Below are 26508 nucleotides of genomic sequence, written 5' to 3'. Positions count from 1 at the left end.
GCAGGCGGATTCTTAACCACTGCACCACCAGGGAAGTCCCTCATATCTTTCTTAAAACAACTATTACCACAGAGAAGACAATAAAATGCTCATCAAATACAGAAGAGCATGGTCACAGTGCTTGTATTGGAACAGGAGGATGCCAATATTGCAACATTCAAGTTTTTAAAAAGAACTGTTAATCACTAATAAAATATCTAGTCTACTATATAAAATCTAAGTGCTAATAACTTTTTCTACCCCAAGTCAAAAAGCTTGGTTGGTTTCATCAGTTCCTAGGAAAGGCCTCCAGAGAGTAAGGAGGGAAGAGATTCTTGGTAGGATGGGGTATGCACCATCTCTTTGTCTATGCTGGGGGTGTGGTGGCTATTAATAGGCCAAAGGGTAGGAGGATGCTCCAAGTGGACTCAGTACTGATAGGGGAAGAGAAAATCATCTGAGAGTCATTTTGTCCAGAGTAAGTCTCTAGTTCCCATATTATCCATTTTAGAAAGAAATGAAAAGGGGAAGAGGGCATAAAAATGCCTTCCAGAAACCTGGTATGCTCTGCTAAAGCAAAGAGAGCAGGAAAAGAAAGCAACCTGCTTTGTAAAGTTCTGTTTTTCTCTTTTCCTTTCTATTAGTGTCTCCTGGACCACTTTCATGACCTTCCTTGGTTTTTAGACTAGACATTTTCCACAGTTTTCTCCAGATGTCTTGTCATAAAATTCCATAAGACCCAATCCCTAGCCCTTGATTTTCTGTCTTTCTCTTTCACTCACATGATCACACAATGAAAAAATGAGAAAATAGTGGAACCTCATCTTATATAAGGTTTAAGTTCTAAAGTCACCAAGTAAGATGGAAACTATGCATAGCCAAAATCCCTTAAATCACCAATGCAGTCCAACCTGGCTAGTCTTTCCTCTTGATTACTTTTTTTTGTCCTCAGTTAAGTACTAGATAAAGTGGCTGGCTTGTTGTTTAGGGACCACACAGATTGAAAATCTGTATTGTATCTTTAGGGATTAAAATCACTCTAAACACAGTAAAATGCTCATGGGAGGCACATGACAGGCACATGAGAGGAGAGGCAAAGAAGAGCAGATTCAAATCTTCCCTCTCATACTCATTCCAGGCACAGACTAAGGGAGTAGAATTGTGGACAGAATCATTGTGTATTTAGAATTTAATTCTCTTTCTTCTTGCCAAATGGTTAGAGATGAATCTGTATATACTAAGTATGTATATGTGAGCCCACTGTACCCACACACACAAGATAATGTATTAGGTTCAAGTATTCACTCATTTTCACTAAAAGAATGTGATCCGTAACAATGTCTATTTTTATTTTATTTTTTATTTTTTTAATATTTTCTTGGCCGTGCCGCATGGCATGTGGGATTTTAGCTCCCTGACCAGGGACAGAACCCGAGACCCCTGCACTGGAAGTGCTGAGTCATAACCACTGGACTATCAGGAAAGTCCCATCAATACCTGTTTTTAAATATGCTTAACATCACAGAATGTTAAAGCTGGAAGGAAGAAGTGAAGATAAGATTCAGACCCTGGCCTCAAAGGGCTTAGTCAAGGAGGGAAGATAAAACATGCATGGAATTAACTATAATAAAAGGAAGACTGTGACCCAAGTACAAAATGCTGTGGAAGTTTAGACGAGGCTGGGCCTTAAACTAACCAGTAAATGGAAGAGAAGCTATCCAGGCAGGGGAAATGGCAAATCACCCAGTAACTCATTAACTATTCTTTAGGGAATTCCCTGGTGGTGCAGTGGTTAAGAATCTGCCTGACAATGCAGGGGACACAGGTTTGATCCCTGGTCCAGGAAGATCCCACATGCTGTGGAGCAACTAAGGCCATGCGCCACAACTACTGAGCCTGAGCCCTAGAGCCCACACGCCTCAACTACTGAGCCCGCGTGCCACAACTACTGAAGCCCGTGTGCCCTAGAGCTCGCACGCTGCAACTACTGAAGCCCACGTGCCTAGGGCCCATGCTCTGCAACAAGAGAAGCCTCTGCAATGAGAAGCCCACGCACCACAATGAAGAGTAGCCCCACTTGCTGCAACTAGAGAAAGCCCGTGCACAGCAACGAAGACCCAACACAGCCAAAAAATAAATAAAATTAAAAAAGAAAAAAGAAAAAAATCATGGTAAAGTCTTCAAACAAAACAAAACAAAAAACTATTCTTTATTCTCTCCTAATAATTCTTCTTCTTTAAAAAGGATTACTCACTTGCTGGTTTTATGTTTTGTGCTCTTTTTAAAAATAAATTTATTTATTTATTTATTTTTGGCTGCATTGGGTCTTTGTTGCTGCGTGTGGGCTTTCTCCAGTTGCGACGAGTGGGGGCTACTCTTCGTTGTGATGTGCGGGCTTCTCATTGTGGTGGCTTCTCTTGTTGCAAAGCATGGGCTCTAGGCACACGGGATTCAGTAGTTGTGGCACGCGGGCTCAGTAGTTGTGGCTCACGGGCTCTAGAGCACAGGCTCAGTAGTTGTGGCACATGGACTTAGTTGCTCCGCGGCATGTGGGATCCTCTCAGACCAGGGCTCAAACCCGTGTCCCCTGCATTGGCAGGCAGATTCTTAACCACTGCACCACCAGGGAAGTCCTGTTTTGTGCTCTTGAGTATGTACTGTTGACTGCAGCAAAGTGTACTCGTTGCATTTTACTCCTTCCTTATAAAAAAAAAAATTCCTATAATGAGTCAGAGTTCTCTGTGAAGTAACTTTTTTTTTTTTTTTTGCTGTACGCGGGCCTCTCACTGTTGTGGCCTCTCCCGTTGCGGAGCACAGGCTCCGGACGCACAGGCTCAGCGGCCATGGCTCACGGGCCCAGCCGCTCCGCGGCATATGGGATCCTCCCAGACCGGGGCACGAACCCGTATCCCCTGCATCGGCAGGCGGACTCTCAACCACTGTGCCACCAGGGAGGCCCAAGTAACTTTTTTTTTAAACGTTCTAGCAGGACTTTCTTTTTTGTCTACTGTTTCATCCTCCCTCATTTCCTGCCTGTTTGCAATATTGGTCCCAAATGCTAAGCACAACACTTTGTAAAGAAAATGGTCCAGGCTTTGTTCTCTTGAATTTTATCCTCTCTCTGGCTGGTTATCTGTTAACAAAACATGAGCTTAATACATTCTTACCACATTGAGGATGCTAAAGCAGGAGAGGACACTAAGGGGAGCATAGCTGTGTGGAGAGTGCCGGCTCTGAAATCAGAGTCCAGGGTCTGAATTCTGTCTCTGCCACTTATTAGTTGTGTGACTTTGGAGAAACTGAGGCATCCTAGCTCTAAAGCTCAGTTTCTCCATCTGTAAAATGGGGAGAACAAGAGTTCTTACCTGACATACCTATTTAAAGATAAAATAAAATGATGCAGGAAATAAATGAGGCAGTGTATTTAAAACACTTGTGCCTCACACTTAAGTACCTGATGAATACTAGTAGTGGTTATAATTGTCCTACCTCCTTCCCAATGCAGGAATTTATTCTTTGGCTCTTGAGACAGAACAGAGTCTTCGCTGAGGTGAAAAGAGCTCACAACTGTTCCTAAACTGCTCCATCTACTGTGGAACAGTAATAGCTGTTCGAAAGTTCTTAACTGTACTGAGCTACAATGTGCATGGAACCATTTCCAACTCCTGACCCTACCTGTGCCCTCTGGAGCAGTAAAGAATAAGTCCCTGCCCTCTACCCTGGTATCATCCCTATTTTACAACTGAAGAAACTGAGGCACAAGGAGGTCCTTAGGAGGGTTGCCTAAGTCACAAAGTTAGAATCTAGTAGAGCCAGAACCCATGAAGCCACTTCAGGCAGAATCCCACTCAAGGCACACAGGGCTCCTCCTGAGTCCACCCAGATGTTATCTCCCAAGGGAGCAAAGGCAAAGCTAAGTGATAGACTGATGTATGCCCTGAAACTAGTGGGTGTACACAGGTCATAACCTTGAAAGTTGAGGTCTAATGAGAATCTAGTTTTTAAAAATAGGCCTCTAGCTATGTTAATCAGACATTATATCTGAAAAGTGCTTTGAAAATTAAAAAAATTTAAAAACCACACAAAATTTGGACAATCAATCAACTGCAACAATCAACCTACCAGTTATATTTGAGTGCCCTGTACTGTTCAGGTAACCAACAAACTATTACATATTGACACTATTCTAAGAGTTTAAAACCTACTGGAAACAATTAGGAATAAAAATTTTAAAGCAAGAGTAAGAAGACAAATAACTTGGAGACCTACAATACTGGAGTTCAGAGAAGACTTCATCAAATGTAAAACTTGAGCTGGGTGCTGAAACCTTGAAAGCTTGTTAGGGAGAAGATGAGGGTATTACAGGGTGGGGACAAGGCATAGGCAAAGGCAAAGAGGTGGGAATTGACAAGGTATGTATGAAAAACAGAGGAAGATGTGTCTGATTGGCCTGAGGGGTCTCTGTTCCAAAGCAGAGACAGCCTGAGGGACAAGAGGATCCACAATCCAGAGATCCTTTGAGGCCAGAAGGAAGAATGTAGACTGAAGGGAAAATGGGAGAAATGTTTTCTATGGAAGATTAGACTGAGTGAAAAAGGTTGGGAGAAAGACTGGATATAGCTGCTGTAGTTACCTAGAGCTAATATATTAGTTACCCAGGAAGGAAAAGGAAAGGAAAGGGGAAAGGAAAAGAGAAGGAAAGGCAGAGGTGGGACTGAAGCAGACCCTGAAAGAAGAACCAATACCATTTTGCGACCACTTGGAAATAGAAAGCAAAGTACACATCCCTGAGATTTCATGCCTTGAAGAAAGATGAAATCGCTGACAGAATAAGGAAAGTTAAGAAGAGAAGACCACAGTTGAGTGGGTAAGTGGGTGAGGGGTAGGCAAGAGAGGAGGTGAGGAAAGGAGGAGAAAATGAGCGGTTTGGTGTACACTAAGTTGGAAGTGATGGCAGGTCATCCAGATGGAAAGGTGCTGTACACTCCCATAAACACAAGCCTTTAGCCTGGGTCAGAATGAGATGTAGATCTGTCGCCCATCTGTATCAAAGCAGACGAGTGCCCAAGGATGAATGTAAAAAGAGAAAGCCAGCAGGGTGCCAGGGACAGACCTGTGTGGAATGTGCCCATTTCTCTCATTCTGTAGGTAGGAAAAGAAGCAGCAGTCTTAAAGCCCAAGGGGGTCAGACCCAGTCAGCAAGGAACCTTCCATTCCTTCCCTGAGGTTTCTAAACAACATTAACATGATTCTTCTAGGGTAAATTCAGATATATGGATTCTGAAAATCTAAAGGGATGCACTTGTATAGTGACTGGGCAAAAAACAGGAAGTGCTCAACTCCAGGCTTTGACAGGATGACCTCCCTTCAGTGCTATCGGGAGTTCAACCGCAGGCGGATGGGTCTGGGCATCCCTCTGCCCTAACCTGCTAAAAATGTCTCACGGTACAGACCTGGCTAACTTCAGAAACACATCAAGCAACTTGTTCTCTACAGAATATGGACCTTAATTCTTGAGGTCATAAGCAGATAAGGCCACAAAGATTTATCAATGACCAAGATGTCAATGTAGCGAATTGTTTTCCCCAATCTAGATCGATGTGCTTTCAGACTCATAAATGTGTCCTGAGGTGTACTCTGGGCCATTACCACTACTGTGCACACACTCCCTTGGCCCTCCCACTTGTACTCCGGAGTTAATCACAGTTCCTAGGCTAAGGTGAAGGGATAATGTGTAGACAATCTACAACTTATCTAGCTTCAAGCTCAGACTTTGCCTCAGAGCAGCAGTCAGCAACTTAAGTTTGTTTGCTGTATAAAGCTTATATTAAGAGAGGGCTGTACTCTTTCTTCAGTGCACTGGGCCTAGAAGACCCAGTGTGATAAATAGGCTATATATGCACATGGTACAACATTTTTGAAAAGTTAGTCCCCACACTTACCTAGCTCCCCTCTCCAGAGGCAGTGGTGACTTTTCCGTTCCTCTTTCCCCATCCCTACCTCATCTCCTATTATTTCCCCCCCTTTCTCACTTCCATTCAGCTATACCAGCCCCAAGGCCTTTGGACTTGTTCCATTTACCTGGAATGTTCTTCTCCAGGGAAGAACCTATCTCTCTCTTCTCTTACTTTCTTCTGGTTTTTGCTCAAATGCCGTCTTATCAGGGATGCGTTTCCTAAGCACCCTATATAAAATATCAAGCCATACCTACCCACCCCTCAGCCTGCTTTATTTTCTCTCCTGCACTTATTACCACCTAACATTTATTTTATTTTGTCTCCCTCTAGTAGATATAAGATTCATGAAGAAAGGAATTTTTGATTAACTATTTCGCTGGCAGTAGATGGACAAATGAATTCAACAATGAATAACCAGTATGTGCCAAGTATTGTGCTAATATCTGGAAATACAGTAGTGAGCAAGACAGTCTGATCCTTACCTTAACAGTATCTGGAGGTGGCGGGGGGTAAACAAACAAAAGAATGAAATAAATATTTACTATGTTCTAAGCACTTTCCATATATTTAACGCTCACATCCACCATATAAGCTAGGTGCTATCACGATTTCCTGTCCACACATAAGTTCCTAAGGCACAAGCCATATGGTTCTTAAGCGGCAGAGCCAGGAATCAAGCCGAGACATGCAGGCTCTGGAGTGTGTGCTCTTAAACAGGCAAATAAGCAAAAACAACACACTGTGTTAAATGTCACAGCAAAAGTAATTGAAGGTGATTGGGGGGGAAACAAGATAAGTATATCTATTTCAGTCTATGGGCAGTGAGGGGAATGCCAAGAAAAGTTTTCCTAAAACCTTTCCAGAACTGTCAGTCTGGAAATACAGGGGGATAGAGATTCAGTTTTGGACATAACTGAGTTTGAAGTGAAGTGAGTTTGGATGGTACTTTAGGAATCACTAGCAGAAAGATAACTGAAGTCATGGGATTGTGTGAGATTTCCTAAGAAAAGAGTGTCTAAAAGAAAAGAGAAGAGGGATCATTTAAGAGGTAAGAAGCTCAAAATGCCAGATGAAATGGCCAGAAAGGTAGATAAAACCTAAAACTAGAAACAAAGAATGCTTTAAGAATGAGGAAGTATCAAAACTGCTTGGTGAGAAGGGCACTGGGGAGCGTACATTGGACTCAGAAACACAGAGGACAAGGCTCTCCACAGCCTGATCATCATCTACTTCTTCCAACTTCTCTCGGCCTAACCCCATACACACACCCTCCTCGAACTCAGTGCCCTTCATCTGGAATAGCACTGCTCCCAGCCCAGAGGGCATCTGGAAATGTACCGGGCAGAGGACCCACTAGCATTTAGTGGAGGGGTCAGGGTACCCACAGTTCAATGAACAACGCACTACTGCCCAAAATGCCACTGATGCCTCAGCTGGCAGACCCTCTGTCTAGCGGCAGTTTATGCAAAGTTCCCGATCTCCAGTGGCCTTCACCCCTCATGTTCCCATTCCTCCCCACCCCCTGCCATACCTTTAGCCTTTGTTCCTACTGTTTGGTCTCCTGGAATTCTGGTTTGGGAAGGAGAAGTCAACAAATTCTGTAAATTTTTACAAATCATATTTATTATAATATTCCTGCTTTTAAATTCTCAAATTCTGTAGTATAGTGGAAAGAACATGGTTTTTTTTTTTTTTTTTGGTTTGTTTGTTTAAGTTTTAGGCACTTTAAGCCTCAGCTTGCTGATCTGTTACACAGGGGTGTTACTATCTACTATATTAAAGATTATTGGGCTTAACGTACCTAGCACAATGCCCGGCACTTAGCAGCTGCCCAATCAACATTAATTTCCCTTTCTATGATTACCCTTCCCTTGAATGATTACAGTCCACCCATGGTATCTGTTGGGGGCTGATTCCAGGACCCCGCCACCAAATACTGAAACCCGTGAATGCTCAAGTCCCTTATATAAAATGGCACAGTATTTGCATACAACCTACGTACATCTTCCCATGTACTTTCAATCATCTCTAGATTACTTATAATACTTAATACAATGTAAATGTTAAATAAATAGTTACAAATACAATGTAAATGCTATATAAATAGTTGGCAGCATGGCAAATTCAAATTTTGCTTTTTAGAACTTTCTGGAATGTTTTTATCCTCCAAGTATTTTCAGTCTGAGGTTTACTGAATCTGCGGATGTGGAACCTTCAGATCCAGAGGGCTAACTGTATTCTACTCAGGAATTCATACAGACCTCACTGGTCTTCTCACTTGGCAGTGATCTTCTACCTCAAGTTGCTAATGGTTTTCTCCAGCTACCTAACTTGGGGCCGTCACACCTGTGGTGCTGGTCCAGCCTTGCCACACACAGCACAGGCCACTGCACTCAGTCAGTAGGCTGCCCAACATGCTCCATATCTAGGACCTCAGGCTCTCAGGCAAAAGCTGTAGATGGGCCACCATCTATCCTGCCCCTCCTCAATTTCAGAGGCTAGCCCCAGAAACAGCTATTTCTTTAAAGTTCCATTCTTCTTTCTCTACCTCTGATTAAATATCATTAAATAAAAGAGCTCATGATTAGGTGTTATGTTATTCTGTATAAATAATGTATATACATTTTAGTTTTGTGAAGTACAATATGCAGATATACTATATATATTTGACTAAATGCAGTGCTTGTGATCACTGCTATAAAAAGTAGTACAAAATGAGGGCTCCCTCATATAACATGCCTCCTAAAAAATTACATTCAACTTAAGGCTCCTTCTCCAAAAATGTTGCTTTAGTCCAAGACCCAGGAATGTCTCTATGTGACCCATCTTTATAGGTGCATCATGAACCTCTTGAGGACAGAATATTTGTCTTTTCCATCTTTGTATCTCCATATCTAACACAGTGGCCTCCTCATTAATAAATGTTTGCTATTTGATAACCAGAGAAAAAAAAGACAAAAACATTCTCAACAGACTTCAGTACTTTACCAAGGTCAGAAAGCCACCAAGGTAAGATAGATAACTGGAAGAAAGCCTCTATAAGGAGAGAGGAACCTGCCTCTCAGATATGGAAGCAATTTATTCTATTAGGGAATTTAAATTTTGTAAATCACCTTAAATTCATATGGGAAGTATATAAGACATAAATGCCAAGTATTTCATTAGAGAAACTGAAAAGCTGTTACATGAGATGCCTTTTCCTAAGATTCAATCATGTTTCCTTTTTACAAGAGTGTTCCTCTATTTTTCTGATGCTAAAATTTCTAAGTTTCCACCTATAAATTGATACTGAAGCAAACATCGGATTTGTTTTGCCTCTAAGAAAATAAATGAAAAAAAAACACAAAACTGTGGTAGTCATTAGTAATATTCAAAACTATTTCAGGTTCCCCCCCATCTTGGGCACATGGTAGGACTGCACTTTCCTAGGCCTTTAAGTGAGAGCATGTGACTTGTTTTTGGCCAATGAAATGTGAGTGCAATGGATGCGTCACTTTAAGAGCCAACACACTTTAAGCGCCCAGGTGGAAAAGTACACGTTGAAGAAGATTTCCTTCAGCCTGGACCCCCGAGTGACTACAGTGAGCAGAGACACACAACGGCCACACAGCCTGAGTGAGAAATTAACCTTTCTGCTACTGAAAGTGTGGAGTTATGTTATTACCTAGTCCACCTAGATTGATACAAACACCAAGTCTGGCAAAGGGTTTTCAACTGGGGATCAAGAAATTCTGTTTTTTATCTCAGAGCAGGCCAATCCTCTTTTGCATCATAAATAATAATAGCAAGAACAGCAGAAGTGAATCTCAATTCCAGCCTTTTAGGGCACCTACACATCAGCAATCAAAGTGATACACAATTTGTTTTATCTGCAACACAACCAAGTAACATCATTGGTAATAAGCTTTGCTATAACTACAGTCTTGACAAACACTAGGTTTTATTGAAAAGGCCAGATAACAAACAGCTCTAAAGGTCAAATTTTGCTGTTTTGTGTACAGTATCATCCTAATAGTATTCCCTAAACCAGTAATAAGGAACGATTAAACAAACCAAAAAGGTTCTCTGTAATTTCAAGTGGCAATCAATGAGACTGTACATTGAGGCAGTGCAAAGTTCAAGCGCAAAGGGTAGCAGATATTAAGTGTAGTTTGGAGCAGTCTGAGCTTTTCTTTCCTTTTTTTAAAACAAAGTATAGCAATGTTAGAAATTTAAGAAATCATTATTGCTAATCTCTGAGCTGTCCTGAGGGAATAAGATACTAGCCTCTGAAAAATATTCTGCCACAAAATTCTTCTCTCTCAAGCCTCAGCAGAGAAGGGCTTGGGATGCGATGGGACAAAAGGCAAGCCTCGGCTCCCCTCCACTTTCTCGGGAGCATTCAGAGAGAGAAACACAGGTAGCCAGAGACGGTTAGACATGCCAACTATAACCTTTCACAAGAACTAAGACTCAAACAGAACGTCTTGTTCTTTTAGGCCCAAACAGCTCCTCCTTCCTCACTAAAAACACATAAAACGTGTGTCCTTTACTCTTCCTCCATTCTTTGAAACAGAAATCAGGGTATCTGCTTCAAACATCACTGGGGTGTGGAGGGCATTAATGAGCTTTCTTATCACAACCTCTGTTCCCAGAAGGGACATTTAACAAGCACCATCATTTATTTATGATCCTTTCATCTTAGGTCTCAACAGTTCATTTCAATTTTGAGCCCTCAGCATTTTCCCATTTCAGCAGCTTATACTTAGCAGAGATTTAAATTCCATACTACAAGGTTTCCTGGGCTCAGACCTGCCCCAAAGCATATGTTCCAAATCTCCTGAGACAGCCCATTGCAGATTGAAATCTATAAAAAGGCTGGATGAATTCCCTTCACGTACGCACTAAACCATGACTCTGATGACCAAATCTTGAAAGCCCAATTGAGCTCCAAACCCAGCTTTGCTGTTGAGGCACTGGTAGAACAGAATGTTAGGCTACTCACATTACTTTCTTTGAACAAAACTCAATTCACCAAAATCAACACCAATACCCACCTCAGCCATGAAATTGAGCTGTGTTTGGGGGATTTCTGAAAGCAGAAGGGAACCAACTGCCCAGGCAAGATAAGCTCCAAATGGCACAGTCTGGAGAGTTGAGGACTATGCCAGAGACTATGAAATCAAACTTTACTCCAACCTGCAGCATTTTAAATCATGAAGAAGCTCATGAGGCTAGAGACATGAGAACTCTTTAGTGACACTCACCTGTAGACACCTTACTCAGTAAAAGGGGCCACGCTAGATCCAGGGAGGGAGACAAGGGCAAACACAAAGAAAAGAACAGTCTAGTCGAGTAGCGAAAACATACAAACTTACATAAACTAAGGTACATAAGGTAAGAAATAGCACTACATATTGTCCACAGAGATGATGACAGGCCAGGGTAACCAGGACAAGCTTTAGGGTGGTAGGATTTGAGCTGAGCTTGAATGACAGACTGGATTACAAAGAGATGTTGAAAGGCAATTCAGGCAGAGGCTCTGAAGCAAGAATTACAAAGTGATGAAGACTGGTCCACTCTGGCTAGAGGAGAAGGTATCTGGCTAGAAGTAATGGTAAGTGAGGACAAGACAGTGAGGACAAACTGTGAACAGCCTTGAATGCCTGGACAGGGGGCCAAAGCTTGATAATGGGGGACCAAAACAGGGTCTGTGATCAAGGGAGCTAGTCTAAAGGGTGCTTTGGAAAATGAATCTAATTCCAGTGTACAGGATCAACAAGGATGAAGAGAAAACAAGGTTAGAAAACCCGACAGACACAACTGAGATCAAGAGACACCATAACTGAAAACAGTGGCTCTCCTTGACTCATAATTGAAACTAGGATTATAAAATTTATATATATATATAAAGGACATTACTGGGTCAAATGGGAAAAATTAAATATGAACTATATATTGGATAACAGTATATATTAATGTTAAATTTCCTGAATGTTAATTATGTTGTGGTTAATTAATTATGCTGTAATTAAGTATATTAGAGAATTACGCACAACATATTATATAAGACAATGTCCTTGCTCTTAGGAGAGGTCTGCTGAAGTATTTAGGGTTGAAAAGTTGTGATGTCTGCAACTAACTCTCAAATGGTTCAGGAAAAAAGTATGTACCTAGAGAGATATAAAAGCAAGTGTGACCAATGTCAATAACTAGTGAATCTAAGAACAAGATATAAGAAGGACTCTATGGAAAGAAGCACAGATTTTCGTGACTGACTGGCTGCTGGGGGCAAGGAAGAAGGAGGAAAGGTTTTGCGTGTACATGACATAGAATACTGGTAGCACCACTGGAAAAGGGAAGCTAAGGGAAGAAACAGTTTTCAGGAGACACGTGCTGAATCTGGCTACGGATAAGAAGTGGCAAGAAGAAACAAGATACTAGAATGAAATGAGAAAGAAATGTCTTCAAGCAGTTGGGAAAAATAAGACTCAGGCCACACATCAGGACTAGAAATACCAATTTACTAACTACCTAAGTGGATAATAGTTTAAGTATGAGAAACAGATGAGATCTATGATAGAAGTAAGAGAGGGAAAAGAGTGAAGTGAGAGATGACTGACATCATAATTTACTGGTAGACGGTGGGAAGAGAATAAGAGAACCAGGAGGGTTCTATGTGACAGAAACAAAGGTACGAAAAGGATTAAGGCAGTGCTTCATGGAACGATCAACGGCATCAAATACTGCAGAAACATTAAAGAAGGTGAAGATTGGCAAATAGAATTAGGAAATAATCAGTGAATTTGGGGTAGAAGTGAAAACCAGGCTATAGGCTCCACAAAAGGAACAGACGAAGTAGAAATGCAAGACTGGGTATAAATCACACACACATGAAGAGGTTTACCTTAAATGAAATGATGGAAATGAAACGACAGTTAAAAGGAGCACTAGAAGCATGGGGAGAGCTGTATTCTGTAAGAGATTGGGACAATCTGGCGAAATTTGTAGATACAGGAGAAGGAGCAAAGACACCTCGGAGATGAGTTGAAGAACCGAGATTATGCTGCATATTAGGGAGAGAAAGGAAGAGGACTTAGTTCTAGAAATGGAATGGAATAAACCTTCCTGTAAGACAGGAAGAAAGGGTGAGTGAAGAGGTGAAGAGAGCAGCAGTAATAAAAAGAGGACACTGACAAAAATAATTTAGAAGCTGAGAAAGAAATCTCAAGATTAGAAAAAAATTGCCAGGGCAGCAGGAATTCAGTCATTTCTGGACCTTACACAGGCCTGCTACTCCAGCCACAACTGCTTAGGGGAATGGGGCAGCTATCCCGGACAACCCAATGCAGAGTGTAACCGCCTGATGGGAATTCCTGACTTAAGGTGGAGACTAATTAAGAAGGACTGCGTTCAAGGTGACATTCCTCCTGTCTTATGACAGGTCCTTTGCCTATCTGAGTAAAAGACCATTTTCTACTATCAATAGAAGATATGCCTGAATTAGCAACTGCTCTACATTAGGGCAAAGGTAAGCTTGAAATCCCACTGAAAGAAAGTCACCTGTTGGAAGACACCTTTAGACATTCTGCAGGCGAGTACAGTGAGATTTGGTCCTTGCATCATCACTTTTCAAAAACCTTAGGAGATATGGACAGCAATTTCCTGATGTCATAGAGCAACTAAAAATAAATTACAGTTTTATAAACTGTAAAAGAAATGTGCAGCAGCAGTGAAACACTTCATAGAACTCATCTGAAGATAAGACATATGAGAAAGAACAACATTTTTATGGCCTTTTACTTCCTTTAAAAGCCACATGCAATAAAATAGTTGGGACTGGAATTACTTCACTGCTTTAGCAGGTATCCTCACAAATATTTAAAGAACAATATTAGAATGATAAGGCAAAAAATCATGGTTACCTCAGGAGATGGAGAAAAAGCTTTTGATACATTTTAACACCCTTTCATGACTAAAAACTCTTCGCCATTAGAAAAAGAAGAAACTTCCTTTAACTTGATAAGAATATTTACCCAAAAACTTGCTATACTTCAAATACTATATATACAGCAAATACTGACAAGATGAAGACTTCGCTTTGAAATTATGAACAAAATGAGATGCCCACTATCACCACTTCTATTCAGCATTACACTGGAGTTCCTAGTCAGTAAAGCAAGAAACAGAAAGCTACAGGATTGAAAAGAAATGGGCAAAATGTTTACAGATAAAATATCAGAATTAGTTAAGTGTTTAACACAATCTCTGAATTCAACATCAACTTGCAGAAATAAAGTGATGTATATATTATATAGCAGCAATAAGCAAAAAATGAATATTTAAAACATCATTACATTAAAAAAACAGGTATCTAGGAATAAATTTAATAAAAGATATGTAAAACCTCTATGGGAAAAATTGTAAAAGTTCACTGAGAAACCTCAAAGAAGACCTGGAGAAATGGCTATACCATAACATGGATAAAACTTGATATTGTAAAAGTGTAAATTCTCCTCAAATGTTTTATAGATTCAATGCAATTCCAATCAAAATCCCAACAGGTGTGTGTGTGCATGTGCGCATGTGTAACTTACAAATTGACCCTAAATTGCACACTAAAATGCAAAGGACCAAGCTCAACTTCCCATAGGACCTGCAACTGCCTCCTCCAGGTGTATCATCCCATAGGCCCCCAAGTTTTCAGGTGTTAGGCATCTGGCATTCTGAGACAACTTCTAGAGACAGCTGGCACCCAAATACAGACTGCCTAGTATCCAGGCAGTTTGTGTATCTCCTCACTGGTAAGTCTGCTCCTGCAGTTGTCTGATAAATAGAGAGGGCATGGCTTCCCTGGTGGTGCAGTGGTTGGGAGTCTGCCTGCCAATGCAGGGGACACGGGTTCGAGCCCTGGCCCGGGAGGATCCCACATGCCGCGGAGCAACTAAGCCCATGCGCCACAACTACTGAAGCCCGCGTGCCTGGAGCCTGTGCTCAACGGGAGAGGCCACCGTGATGAGAGGCCCGCACACCGCAACGAAGAGTAGCCCCTGCTCGCCTCAACTAGAGAAAGACCACGTGCAGCAATGAACACCCGATGCAGCCAAAAATTAAAAAAAAAATTTTAATAAGAATATAGAGTTTCTTTTAAAAAAAAAAGAAAGGGCATTGGGAGAAGGGGGCAGGAAGCCACTCTACCAGAGACAGGCCCTGACACACCTTGCCATGGGGACAATGGGAGGATGGGAGACCTGTGCCTCCTCTTCTCTTGCTTGGGAATTCCCAAGCAAAGCCTATCCCTTAATCCATGAGCTGAGACCGGCTTGGTAAGCAACAGGTGGCATCCCCAAAGGAATCCACTTTGAAACCAGGTGTTAACCCCAAGGTTAACACCTTGTATTTCACAATTTTAAAAAAATTGTTTTAAAATAATAATAAGGCCTATAGGAAGCATTCCTCTGTTCCCTCCATATTCTCAAGTCTCTTTAAGTCTTAACTTTTTTTCCCCAGTAGCACAGAAGGAAACTAGAGCTATGGTTCTCCTTGACAGAAATTACCAGATAGCAGCACCTTTAACAACTGACAAGCCTAAAACCATTCTAATTGCCTGCAAAGAGGAGGTTGAGAGGTCTCTGAAGTTTCTAAAGTCCCTTCATATGAAAAGGGAGAGTGACCACCTCAAAAGTATCAGTCAGGAGAGGACTGGGGCTGGTGGCAGGAAGAGAGCCTGAAGGGGTTGGTGCGCCGCGGCTAGCCCGGAGGGAGTCCGGGGGAAAAGTCTGGAGCTGCCGAAGAGGCAAGAGACTTTTTCTTCCCTTTTGTTTCCTGGTGCGCGAGGAGAGGGCATTAAGAGCACTGCTTAAAGAAGCTCCAGAGACGGGCGCGAGCCGCGGCTGAAGGCGCGGACCCCGGAGACGGGCGTGGGACGCTGGGGCTGCTGCTGCCGCTGCCACAAGGCCTGTGTGCGAGGGCAGGTCACTGTCCACCACCCCTTCCGGGGAGCCTGTGCAGCCCGCCACTGCCGGGGTCCCGGGACCCAGGGACGGCTTCCCCGGGAAAGTGCACGGAGCGCCTCGGGCTGGTGCAACGTCACGCCGGCCTCTGCCGCCGCAGGCCCGCCCCGCACTGCGTGCCCCTCCCTCCCCTCAGCCTGAGTGAGCCACAGCCTCCGAATCACCGGCTCCTTTAAACCCGTCCTGTCTGAGCGAAGAACTGACGCCCTCCGGCGACCTACGCGCAAAGGCGGGGCCAGGTCCAAGGCTGAGACCCGGGAGCTGCGAGAGCAGAGAAGAGACAGGGAAATCTCTCTGTGCAGCCTCGGAGGCAGCGGATTAAATCTCCATGGTCCGTTTGATGTGCCCTGCGTCTGTGGAGTGTATGAATGGACAGCGAATCATCCCAAATTGAGGAGGTGGACTTTGAGGACAAGATTTAAGATTTTTTCCCCTTTTCCTCTTTTCACAGCGAATTATCCCAAATTAAGGAGGTGGACTTTGAGAGCAAGATTTCAGACTTTTTCCCCTTTTCCTCTTTTTACAAAGAATTATCCCAAATTGAGGAGGTGGACTTTGAGAGCAAGATTTCAGACTTTTTCCCCTTTTCCTCTTTTTACAAAGAATTATCCCAAATTGAGGAGGTGGACTTTGAGAGCAAGATTTTCGATTTTTTTCCCCCTGTTCTCTTTTTGTGAATGTGTATGTGTATGCTTCTGTGTGAGATTTTCTCTGTATACCTTTGCTTCCACCATAGGTCCCAGGGTTCTATCCGTCCGCATTTTTTAATAATTACTTTTTATTTTTAATAACGCTACTATATATTATACTTTATTCTATTTTACTTTATCTTCTCTCTTTCTTTTTTTCCTACCTTCCCTTCCTCCCTCCCTCCCTCCGCCCCTTTCTTTCTTTCCTTCCTCCCTCCCTCCCTCCCTCCTGTCTCTTTCTTTCTTTCTTTCCTTCCTCCCTCCCTCCCTTCTTCCTTTCACTCTTTTTCTTTCCTTCCTCCCTCCCTCCTTTCTTTCTTTCTTCCTGTCCTTCCTCCCTCCCTCCTTTCTTTCTTTCTTCCTTCCTTCCTTTCTTTCCTTCTTCCTTTCTTTCTCTCTCTCTTTCTTTCTTCTACTAATTCTTTCTTTCTACTTTTTCTCCCTTTTATTCTGAGCCAGATAGATGAAAGGCTCTTGGTGCTACAGCCAGGAGTCAGTGCTGTGCCTCTGAACTGGGAGAGCCAACTTCAGGACACGGGTCCACAAGAGACCTCCCAGCTCCACATAATATCAAGCGGCAAAAATCTCCCAGAGATCTCCATCTCAACACCAGCACCCAGCTTCAGTCAACTACCAGCAAGCTACAGTGCTGGTCACCCTATGCCAAGCAACTAGCAAGACAGGAACACAACCCCACCCATTAGCAGAGAGGCTGCCTAAAAACATAATAAGGCCACAGGCACCCCAAAACACACCACCAGACGTGGACCTGTCCCCCAGAAAGACAAGATCGAGCCTCAACCACCAGAACACAGGCACTAGTCCCCCCCACCAGGAAGCCTACACAACCTACTGAAACAACCGTAGCCACTGGGGACAGACCCCAAAAACGGGAACTACGAATCTGCAGCCTGCAAAAAGGAGACCCCAAACACAGGAAGATAAGCAAAATGAGAAGACAGAAAAACACACAGCAGGTGAAGGAGCAAGATAAAAACCTACCAGACCTAACAAATGAAGAGGTAATAGGCAGTCTACCTGAAAAAGAATTCAGAATAATGACAGTAAAGATGATCCAAGATTCTATTTCCATGATCCAAAATCTTGGAAATAGAATAGGCAAAATGCAAGAAACAGTTAACAAGGACCTAGAAGAACTAAAGATGAATCAAGCATCGATTAAAAACACAATAAATGAAATGAAAAATACTCTAGATGGGATCAATAGCAGAATAACTGAGGCAGAAGAATGGATAAGTGACCTGGAAGATAAAATAGTGGAAATAATTGATGCAGAGCAAAATAAAGAAAAAAGAATGAAAAGAACAGAGGACAGTCTCAGAGACCTCTGGGACAACATTAAACGCACCAACATTAGAATTATAGGGGTTCCAGAAGAAGAAGAGAAAAAGAAAGGGACTGAGAAAATATTTGAAGAGATTATAGTGAAAACTTCCCTAATATAGGAAAGGAAATAGTTGATCAAGTCCAGGAGGCACAGAGAGTCCCATACAGAATAAATCCAAGGAGAAATACGCCAAGACACATATTAATCAAACTGTCAAAAATTAAACACAAAGAAATCATATTAAAAGCAGCAAGGGAAAAACAATAAATAACACACAAGGGAATCCCCATCAGGTTAACAGCTCATCTTTCAGCAGAAACTCTACAAGCCAGAAGGGAGTGGCAGGACATTAATTGAAGTGATGAAGGAGAAAAACCTGCAACCAAGATTACTCTACCCAGCAAGGATCTCATTCAGATTTGATGGAGAAATTAAAATGTTTACAGACAAGCAAAAGCTGAGAGAGTTCAGCACCACCAAACCAGCTTTACAACAAATGCTTAAGGAACTTCCCTAGGCAAGAAACACAACAGAAGGAAAAGACCTACAATAACGAACCCAAAACAATTAAGGAAATGGGAATAGGAACATACATATCAATAATTACCTTAAATGTAAATGGACTAAATGCTCCCACCAAAAGACACAGATTGGCTGAATGGATACAAAAACAAGACCCATATATATGCTGTCTACAAGAGACCCACTTCAGACCTAGAGACACATACAGACTGAAAGTAAGGGGATGGAAAAAGATATTCCATGCAAATGGAAATCAAAAGAAAGCTGGAGTAGCAATTCTTATATCAGACAAAATAGACTTTAAAATAAAGACTATTAGAAGAGACAAAGAAGGACACTACATAATGATCAAGGGATCGATCCAAGAAGAAGATATAACAATTGTAAATATTTATGCACCCAACATAGGAGCACCTCAATACATAAGACAAATACTAACAGCCATAAAAGGGGAAATCGACAGTAACACGCTCATAGTAGGGGACTTTAACACCCCACTTTCACCAATGGACAGATCATCCAAAATGAAAATAAATAAGGAAACACAAGCTTTAAATGATACATTAAACAAGATGGACTTAATTGATATTTATAGGACATTCCATCCAAAAACAACAGAATACACATTTTTCTCAAGTGCTCATGGAACATTCTCCAGGATAGATCATATCTTGGGTCACAAATCAAGTCTTGGTAAATTTAAGAAAATTGAAATTGTATCAAGTATCTTTTCCGACCACAATGCTATGAGACTAGACATCAATTACAAGAAAAGATCTGTAAAAAATACAAACACATGGAGGCTAAACAATACACTACTCAATAACGAAGTGATCACTGAAGAAATCAAAGAGGAAATAAAAAAATACCTAGAAACAAATGACAATGGAGACACGACGACCCAAAACCTATGGGACGCAGCAAAAGCAGTTCTAAGGGGGAAGTTTATAGCAATACAATCCCACCTTAAGAAACAGGAAACATCTCGAGTAAACAACCTGACCCTGCACCTAAAGCAATTAGAGAAAGAAGAACAAAAATCCCCAAAGTTAGCAGAAGGAAAGAAATCATAAAGATCAGATCAGAAATAAATGAAAAAGAAATGAAGGAAACGATAGCAAAGATCAATAAAACTAAAAGCTGGTTCTTTGAGAAGATAAACAAAATTGATAAACCATTAGCCAGACTCATCAAGAAAAAAAGGGAGAAGACTCAAATCAATAGAATTAGACATGAAAAAGGAGAAGTAACAACTGACACTGCAGAAATACAAAAGATCATGAGAGATTACTACAAGCAACTCTATGCCAATAAAATGGACAACCTGGAAGAAATGGACAAATTCTTAGAAATGCACAACCTGCCAAGACTGAATCAGGAAGAAATAGAAAATATGAATAGACCAATCACAAGCACTGAAATTGAAACTGTGATTAAAAATCTTCCAACAAACAAAAGCCCAGGACCAGATGGCTTCACAGGCGAATTCTATCAAACATTTAGAGAAGAGCTAACACCTATCCTTCTCAAACTCTTCCAAAATATAGCAGAGGGAGGAACACTCCCAAACTCATTCTAAGAGGCCACCATCACCTTGATACCAAAACCAGGCAAGGATGTCACAAAGAAAGAAAACTACAGGCCAATATCACTGATGAACATAGATGCAAAAATCCTCAACAAAATACTAGCAAACAGACTCCAAAAGCACATTAAAAGGATCATACACCATGATCAAGTGGGGTTTATTCCAGGAATGCAAGGATTATTCAATATACGCAAATCAATCAATGTCATACACCATATTAACAAACTGAAGGAGAAAAACCATATGATCATCTCAATAGATGCAGAGAAAGCTTTCGACAAAATTCAATACCCATTTATGATAAAAACCCTGCAGAAAGTAGGCATAGAGGGAACTTTCCTCAACATAATAAAGGCCATATATGACAAACCCACAGCCAACATCGTCCTCAATGGTGAAAAACTGAAATCATTTCCACTAAGATCAGGAACAAGACAAGGCTGCCCACTCTCACCACTCATATTCAACTTAGTTTTGGAAGTTTTAGCCACAGCAATCAGAGAACAAAAGGAAATAAAAGGAATCCAAATGGGAAAAGAAGAAGTAAAGCTGTCACTGTTTGCAGATGACATGATACTATACATAGAGAATCCTAAAGATGCTACCAGAAAACTACTAGAGCTAATCAATGAATTTGGTAAAGTAGCAGGATACAAAATTAATGCACAGAAATCTCTGGCATTCCTGTACACTAATGATGAAAAATCTGAAAGTGAAATCAAGAAAATACTCCCATTTACCATTGCAACAAAAAGAATAAGATATCTAGGAATAAACCTACCTAAGGAGACAAAAGACCTGTATGCAGAAAATTATAAGACACTGATGAAAGAAATTAAAGATGATACAAACAGATGGAGAGATATACCATGCTCCTGGATTGGAAGAATCAATATTGTGAAAATGACTCTACTACCCAAAGCAATCTACAGATTCAATGCAATCCCTATCAAACTACCACTGGCATTTTTCACAGAACTAGAACAAAAAATTTCAAAATTTGTTTGGAAAAACAAAAGACCCCGAATAGCCAAAGCAATCTTGAGAACGAAAAACGGAGCTGGAGGAATCAGGCTCCCTGACTTCAGACTATACTACAAAGCTACGGTAATCAAGACAGTGTGGTACTGGCACAAAAACAGATAGATAGATCAATGGAACAGGATAGAAAGCCCAGAGATAAACCCACGCACATATGGTCAACTTATCTTTGATAAAGGAGGCAGGAATGTACAGTGGAGAAAGGACAGCCTCTTCAATAAGTGGTGCTGGGAAAACTGGACAGGGACATGTAAAAGTATGAGATTAGATCATTTCCTAACACCATACACAAAAATAAGCTCAAAATGGATTAAAGACCTAAATGTAAGGCCAGAAACTATCAAACTCTTAGAGGAAAACATAGGCAGAACACTCTATGACATAAATCAGAGCAAGATCCTTTTGGACCCACCTCCTAGAGAAATGGAAATAAAAACAAAGATAAACAAATGGGACCTAATGAAACTTCAAAGCTTTTGCACAGCAAAGGAAACCATAAACAAGACAAAAAGACAACCCTCAGAATGGGAGAAAATATTTGCAAATGAAGCAACTGACAAAGGATTAATCTCCAAAATTTATAAGCAGCTCATGCAGCTCAATAGCAAAAAAACAAACAACCCAATCCAAAAATGGGCAGAAGACTTAAATAGGCATTTCTCCAAAGAAGATATACAGACTGCCAACAAACACATGAAAGAATGCTCAACATCATTAATCATTAGAGAAATGCAAATCAAAACTACAATGAGATATCATCTCACACCAGTCAGAATGGCCATCATCAAGAAATCTAGAAACAATAAATGCTGGAGAGGGTGTGGAGAAAAGGGAACACTCTTGCACTGCTCGTGGGAATGTGGATTGGTACAGCCGCTATGGAGAACAGTATGGAGGTTCCTTAAAAAACTAAAAATAGAACTACCATATGACCCAGCAATCCCACTACTAGGCATATACCCTGAGAAAACCATAATTCAAAAAGAGACATGTACCAAAATGTTCATTGCAGCTCTATTCACAATAGCCCGGAGATGGAAACAACCTAAGTGTCCATCATCGGATGAATGGATAAAGAAGATGTGGCACATATATACAATGGAATATTACTCAGCCATAAAAAGAAACGAAACTGAGCTATTTGTAATGAGGTGGATAGACCTAGAGTCTGTCATACAGAGTGAAGTAAGTCAAAAAGAGAAAGACAAATACCGTATGCTAACACATATATATGGAATTTAAGAAAAAAAATGTCATGAAGAACTTAGGGGTAAAACAGGAATAGAGACACAGACCTACTGGGGGTGGGCTTGGGGATATGGGGGGTGGGGGTCGGCTGTGATGGGGTGGGGGAGAGGCATGCACGTGTATACAGTGCCGGGAGTGGGGTGGATGGATGGTGGGGGGTGGCCGCGTGGCGCGGGGGGATCGGCTCGGTGCTTTGTGGCCGCCTGGAGGGGTGGGATGGGGAGGGTGGGAGGGAGGGAGACGCAGGAGGGAGGGGATGTGGGAACAGATGTATATGTATGACTGATTCACTTTGTTGTAAAGCAGAGACTAATTAAAAAAAATTTAATCCAAAAAAAAAAAAAAAAAGTATCAGTCAGGGCTTCCCTGGTGGCGCAGTGGTTGGGAGTCCGCCTGCCGATGCAGGGGACACGGGTTCGTGCCCCGGTCTGGGAGGATCCCACATGCCGCGGAGCGGCTGGGCCCATGAGCCATGGCCGCTGAGCCTGCGCGTCCAGAGCCTGTGCTCCGCAACGGGAGAGGCCACAACAGTGAGAAGCCCACATAACGCAAAAAAAAGAAAAAAAAAAAAAAAAAAAAAAGAAAAAGAAAAGTATCAGTCAGTCCCGGAAGCTTTGTGAGGCTATCAGGGAGCCCCAAGTCAAGTATCTATAAAAGGAATGGGGTTCTGTGATTCTCTTGCACCAAGCTGCTCAGGGAGCCACACAGCCAAGCCACATGTTGAGAGAGAAAACTGTACTCCATTCCAACACCCATTGCATTAGCCCAGAAAATGCTATCTGAGAAACCCTGGGAGAGTTAACTGAGACTGAAGATCCTATTGGAAAATGAAAGTGCTCTAGATGGCAATGATGGATCTAAAAATAACCTACCTCGTTATGATGAAAACAGATTAATAAAGGATCATGGCATAGCAATGGGTAGTAGTCTCCTAAACATCATTATCTCCCTCTAAGGGCCATGGATCATAGTGACAATAATCAGTGGAAGAAAAACCAGGACCAAGCAAACCTAAGATGCACCAACCTCCACCAATGAACAGCACTGGGTACAGCATGTGCCCAGTTGGATAAAATAAATGTGGCAGCTCCTATCCCCTTGCTGGCTATCTCCCATATTTCATTTGGCACATGAGGACATAAGCCATGTCACAGTTATGGTAGCAACACAAAACTGAGAACATGTACTTCGGACCACTTCAGTTCTGCCTGGCAGGCTTCCCTACAGAGTATCACCTGACCTCAAACTATGCTACTGATGTCTTAGTCACTATATTACTCTTTAGGAAAAGGGTACATTTTACTAGCTAAGTTCAAAACCATGATGTGTTTATTTCAAAGCTTCACTGTCACTGGACTATGCCTGGGAAACTCATTTCAAAATCAATATAAAACTATTTATCTCACCATTGGCCTGGTAGCCATCATTGCCCTAAACCAAGAAGTCCGTCTGTGAAAACACGAACCATAATATAGGCCCAGTAATTAACCCGTGTGTGTTAAAACTGGTAACAAATCTCAGCAAAATATTCCCCAAACTATTAAACTTAAGTTATTAAGTTTAATAACTTAGGTTCTAGGACTAGCCCTAGAGTAAAAAAAACAAAAGAAAGAACATGAAGGTGTACAGATGCCTAGAGATGTCCAAAGTTCTTAGTTTCCTAGTAACCCTGGTTTGGGAGAGAAGGTTACCTTATCCATATGGAAGATCAAATCCAATTCACAAACATTTTCGAAACACTTATCCAGAGTCTCCACAAAAACCTAGGAAACGAGGAGAAATAGATACATAAGTCACATCTTCATAAATGTCACATCTGAAAGTAAAGGGGGCAGTCAAGATACTATTTACCTTATGATAAATCTCAAACCCACGACCCCCCCCAAAAAAAACCCCACCGCAAACCTCCCAGCACTAGCTGATCACCCTACTTATCCCAATTTGAAGGGGACAACTGAAGACAGGACAGTCTTGTTTTCAGTATAGCAACACAACCAGCAGACACATGTGGCTTTCTTTCCCCCTTTATAAGATGCCAGCTGATATAAAAGAATAACGAAGTAACAGCTACTTATAAGACTATGTCCTTTCCCCAAGCCTCCACGTATACATGTAAAAACATTTTTCATTATCATGGTGTTAACATAGCTCTGTCCTGCTAATTTCAATGAACATTAACTTCAAAACACTTTTCCATGAATCAACTTAATTAACATGCTTACGATTTTAATTTACTATAACATTTAAACAGAAAAGTGTTCAAAGGGTAAACACTTTATAATTTATATATTATAAATAAATGCTTTATAATTAAGCTATAAGGGTATAGCTTAATGAATTTTCAGAATGAGCATATCATGTAACCACCATCCAAATATTGAAATGGAGCATTACCAGTTCCCTAGAAGCCCCCTTCATGCCCCCTCAGACCATATGCTCTCCAAAGGTAACCACCATCCTGACTCCTACCATCACAGTTTAGTTTTGCCTGTCCTTGAATTTCCATAGAAGGCGTCATACATCATGTACTCTTTTCATTTGGCTTCTTTCACTCAACAATGTTTGTCAATTCTCCCATGTTGTTGCATGTCATAAAATCTTGTACATATTCACTGCTGTATAGTATTTCATTCTTAAATTTATTTATCCATTCTCCTACAGACATTTGAGTTTTTTGTTTTTGACTGGGTACAAATTGATATAAATGGAAACTATACTTCCAACCACTCTGAAAAACTATTTGACATTATTTACTAATACTCTATGATCCAGCAATTCTACTCCTAGGTACATACTCAAAAGAAATGCATACAAATGTATGCCAGAAAACACATATAATAATTTCATAATAGCATTATTTATAACCCTATACATTTTTAACAATGACTGAATATCCACTGTAAGGATAACATACATAAATATGGGTTTTCAGTCACTGTGCTGGGCAGTGAGCCCTTACAATCTGGCAACTCAAGTCCTTCAGTTTGAGGAAATTTCATCAAATAATTTTGTTGAGAATTTCCTCCCTTCCATATTCCTCATCTTTCTTTTTTGGAGCTGTTTATATTGGGGTATTAGACCTCCCATTTTCTTATCTTTTCTGTCTCATTTTCCTCTCATGTTTTTAATTTTAAAGAGATCATTCTGTTCTGTGTTTCCCGTTTATGAGCCCATTTTTGTTTGTCTTCCTTTATTTCTCTGTGGCTTAGAGATAGGGGGCTGTTTGTTTTATTGTTAAAATGAGTTGAATTTTACTGTTTTAGTCTCCATTTTCCATGTCAGAGCCTTTCCTCAGATGTCTGATTATCCTTGTTTGTTTTTTTTTTTTTCTTTTTGCGGTAGGCGGGCCTCTCACTGTTGTGGCCTCTCCCGCTGCGGAGCACAGGCTCCGGATGCGCAGGCCCAGCGGCCATGGCTCACGGGCCCAGCCGCTCCGCGGCATATGGGATCCTCCCAGACCGGGGCACGAACCCGTATCCCCTGCATCGGCAGGCGGACTCTCAACCACTGCGCCACCAGGGAGGCCCTATCCTTGTTTTTTATTCATAAGAATTAAAGGCTGATTGGAAGCTCTGTAATAATGGCTATTTGCTGGGAATCCTACCCTCCACCACCGCCCTGGGCTTTTTAATTTCATTTTCCTTAGATTGGTCAGATTTCCCAGAGGAATTTTACAATCTCCTGCCTAAACAGTAAAAGACTAGCTGTCAGAAATTTGGGAGCTGAGTGGCAGGAAAAGGGTTGGAAAGTTAGTATACAACGTTCACAAGGCATATGTTCACTTAATCCCCCTGACTTGTACCATCAACTATGTCTAGAATTGGAGAAAGGATTTAGGGATCTAACTGGTTCTCAGCTTTCCTTGACCACTCCACACCCACACCACAGTGAGACTCTGTACAGCTAGCTTTGTGCCTTTTGAGGGTTCCACGGTGTGTAGCAGGTTGGCTGTCAGCTTTCTCTACTGCTGGCCTGGGGTGTGACTTCCTTGGACCAGCCAAGTCAATACCAGGCATTCATACTCTTCCCTTCTTTCAAAAAATTCCTTGCTACTGTCTTCTCTCCTGTTCTCTCTGTCCTTGTGGGTATGTATGTTCTTTTAAAGTTCATGTTCTATAGTTTTAAAGGAAGAAAATGAACTTAG

At 41.5% G+C, this 26508-nt stretch overlaps 1 protein-coding gene across 1 annotated transcript in view; it reads right to left on the bottom strand.

Moving 5' to 3' along the window:
- AP3S2 (adaptor related protein complex 3 subunit sigma 2) overlaps positions 1 to 26508 on the bottom strand; it is a 66242-nt gene that overhangs the window by 13362 nt on the left and 26372 nt on the right. Inside the window, exon 4 of the mRNA XM_082619622.1 lies at positions 24056 to 24127. Within this exon, the coding sequence (XP_082475748.1) occupies positions 24056 to 24127 (72 nt within the window). The remainder of the gene's footprint in view (positions 1 to 24055; positions 24128 to 26508) is intronic.

This window comes from Mesoplodon mirus, assembly GCF_964341445.2.
Source record: "Mesoplodon mirus genome assembly, chromosome: 4".
NCBI lineage: Eukaryota > Metazoa > Chordata > Mammalia > Artiodactyla > Ziphiidae > Mesoplodon > Mesoplodon mirus.
This window is presented reverse-complemented; position numbering and strand designations above follow the sequence as displayed.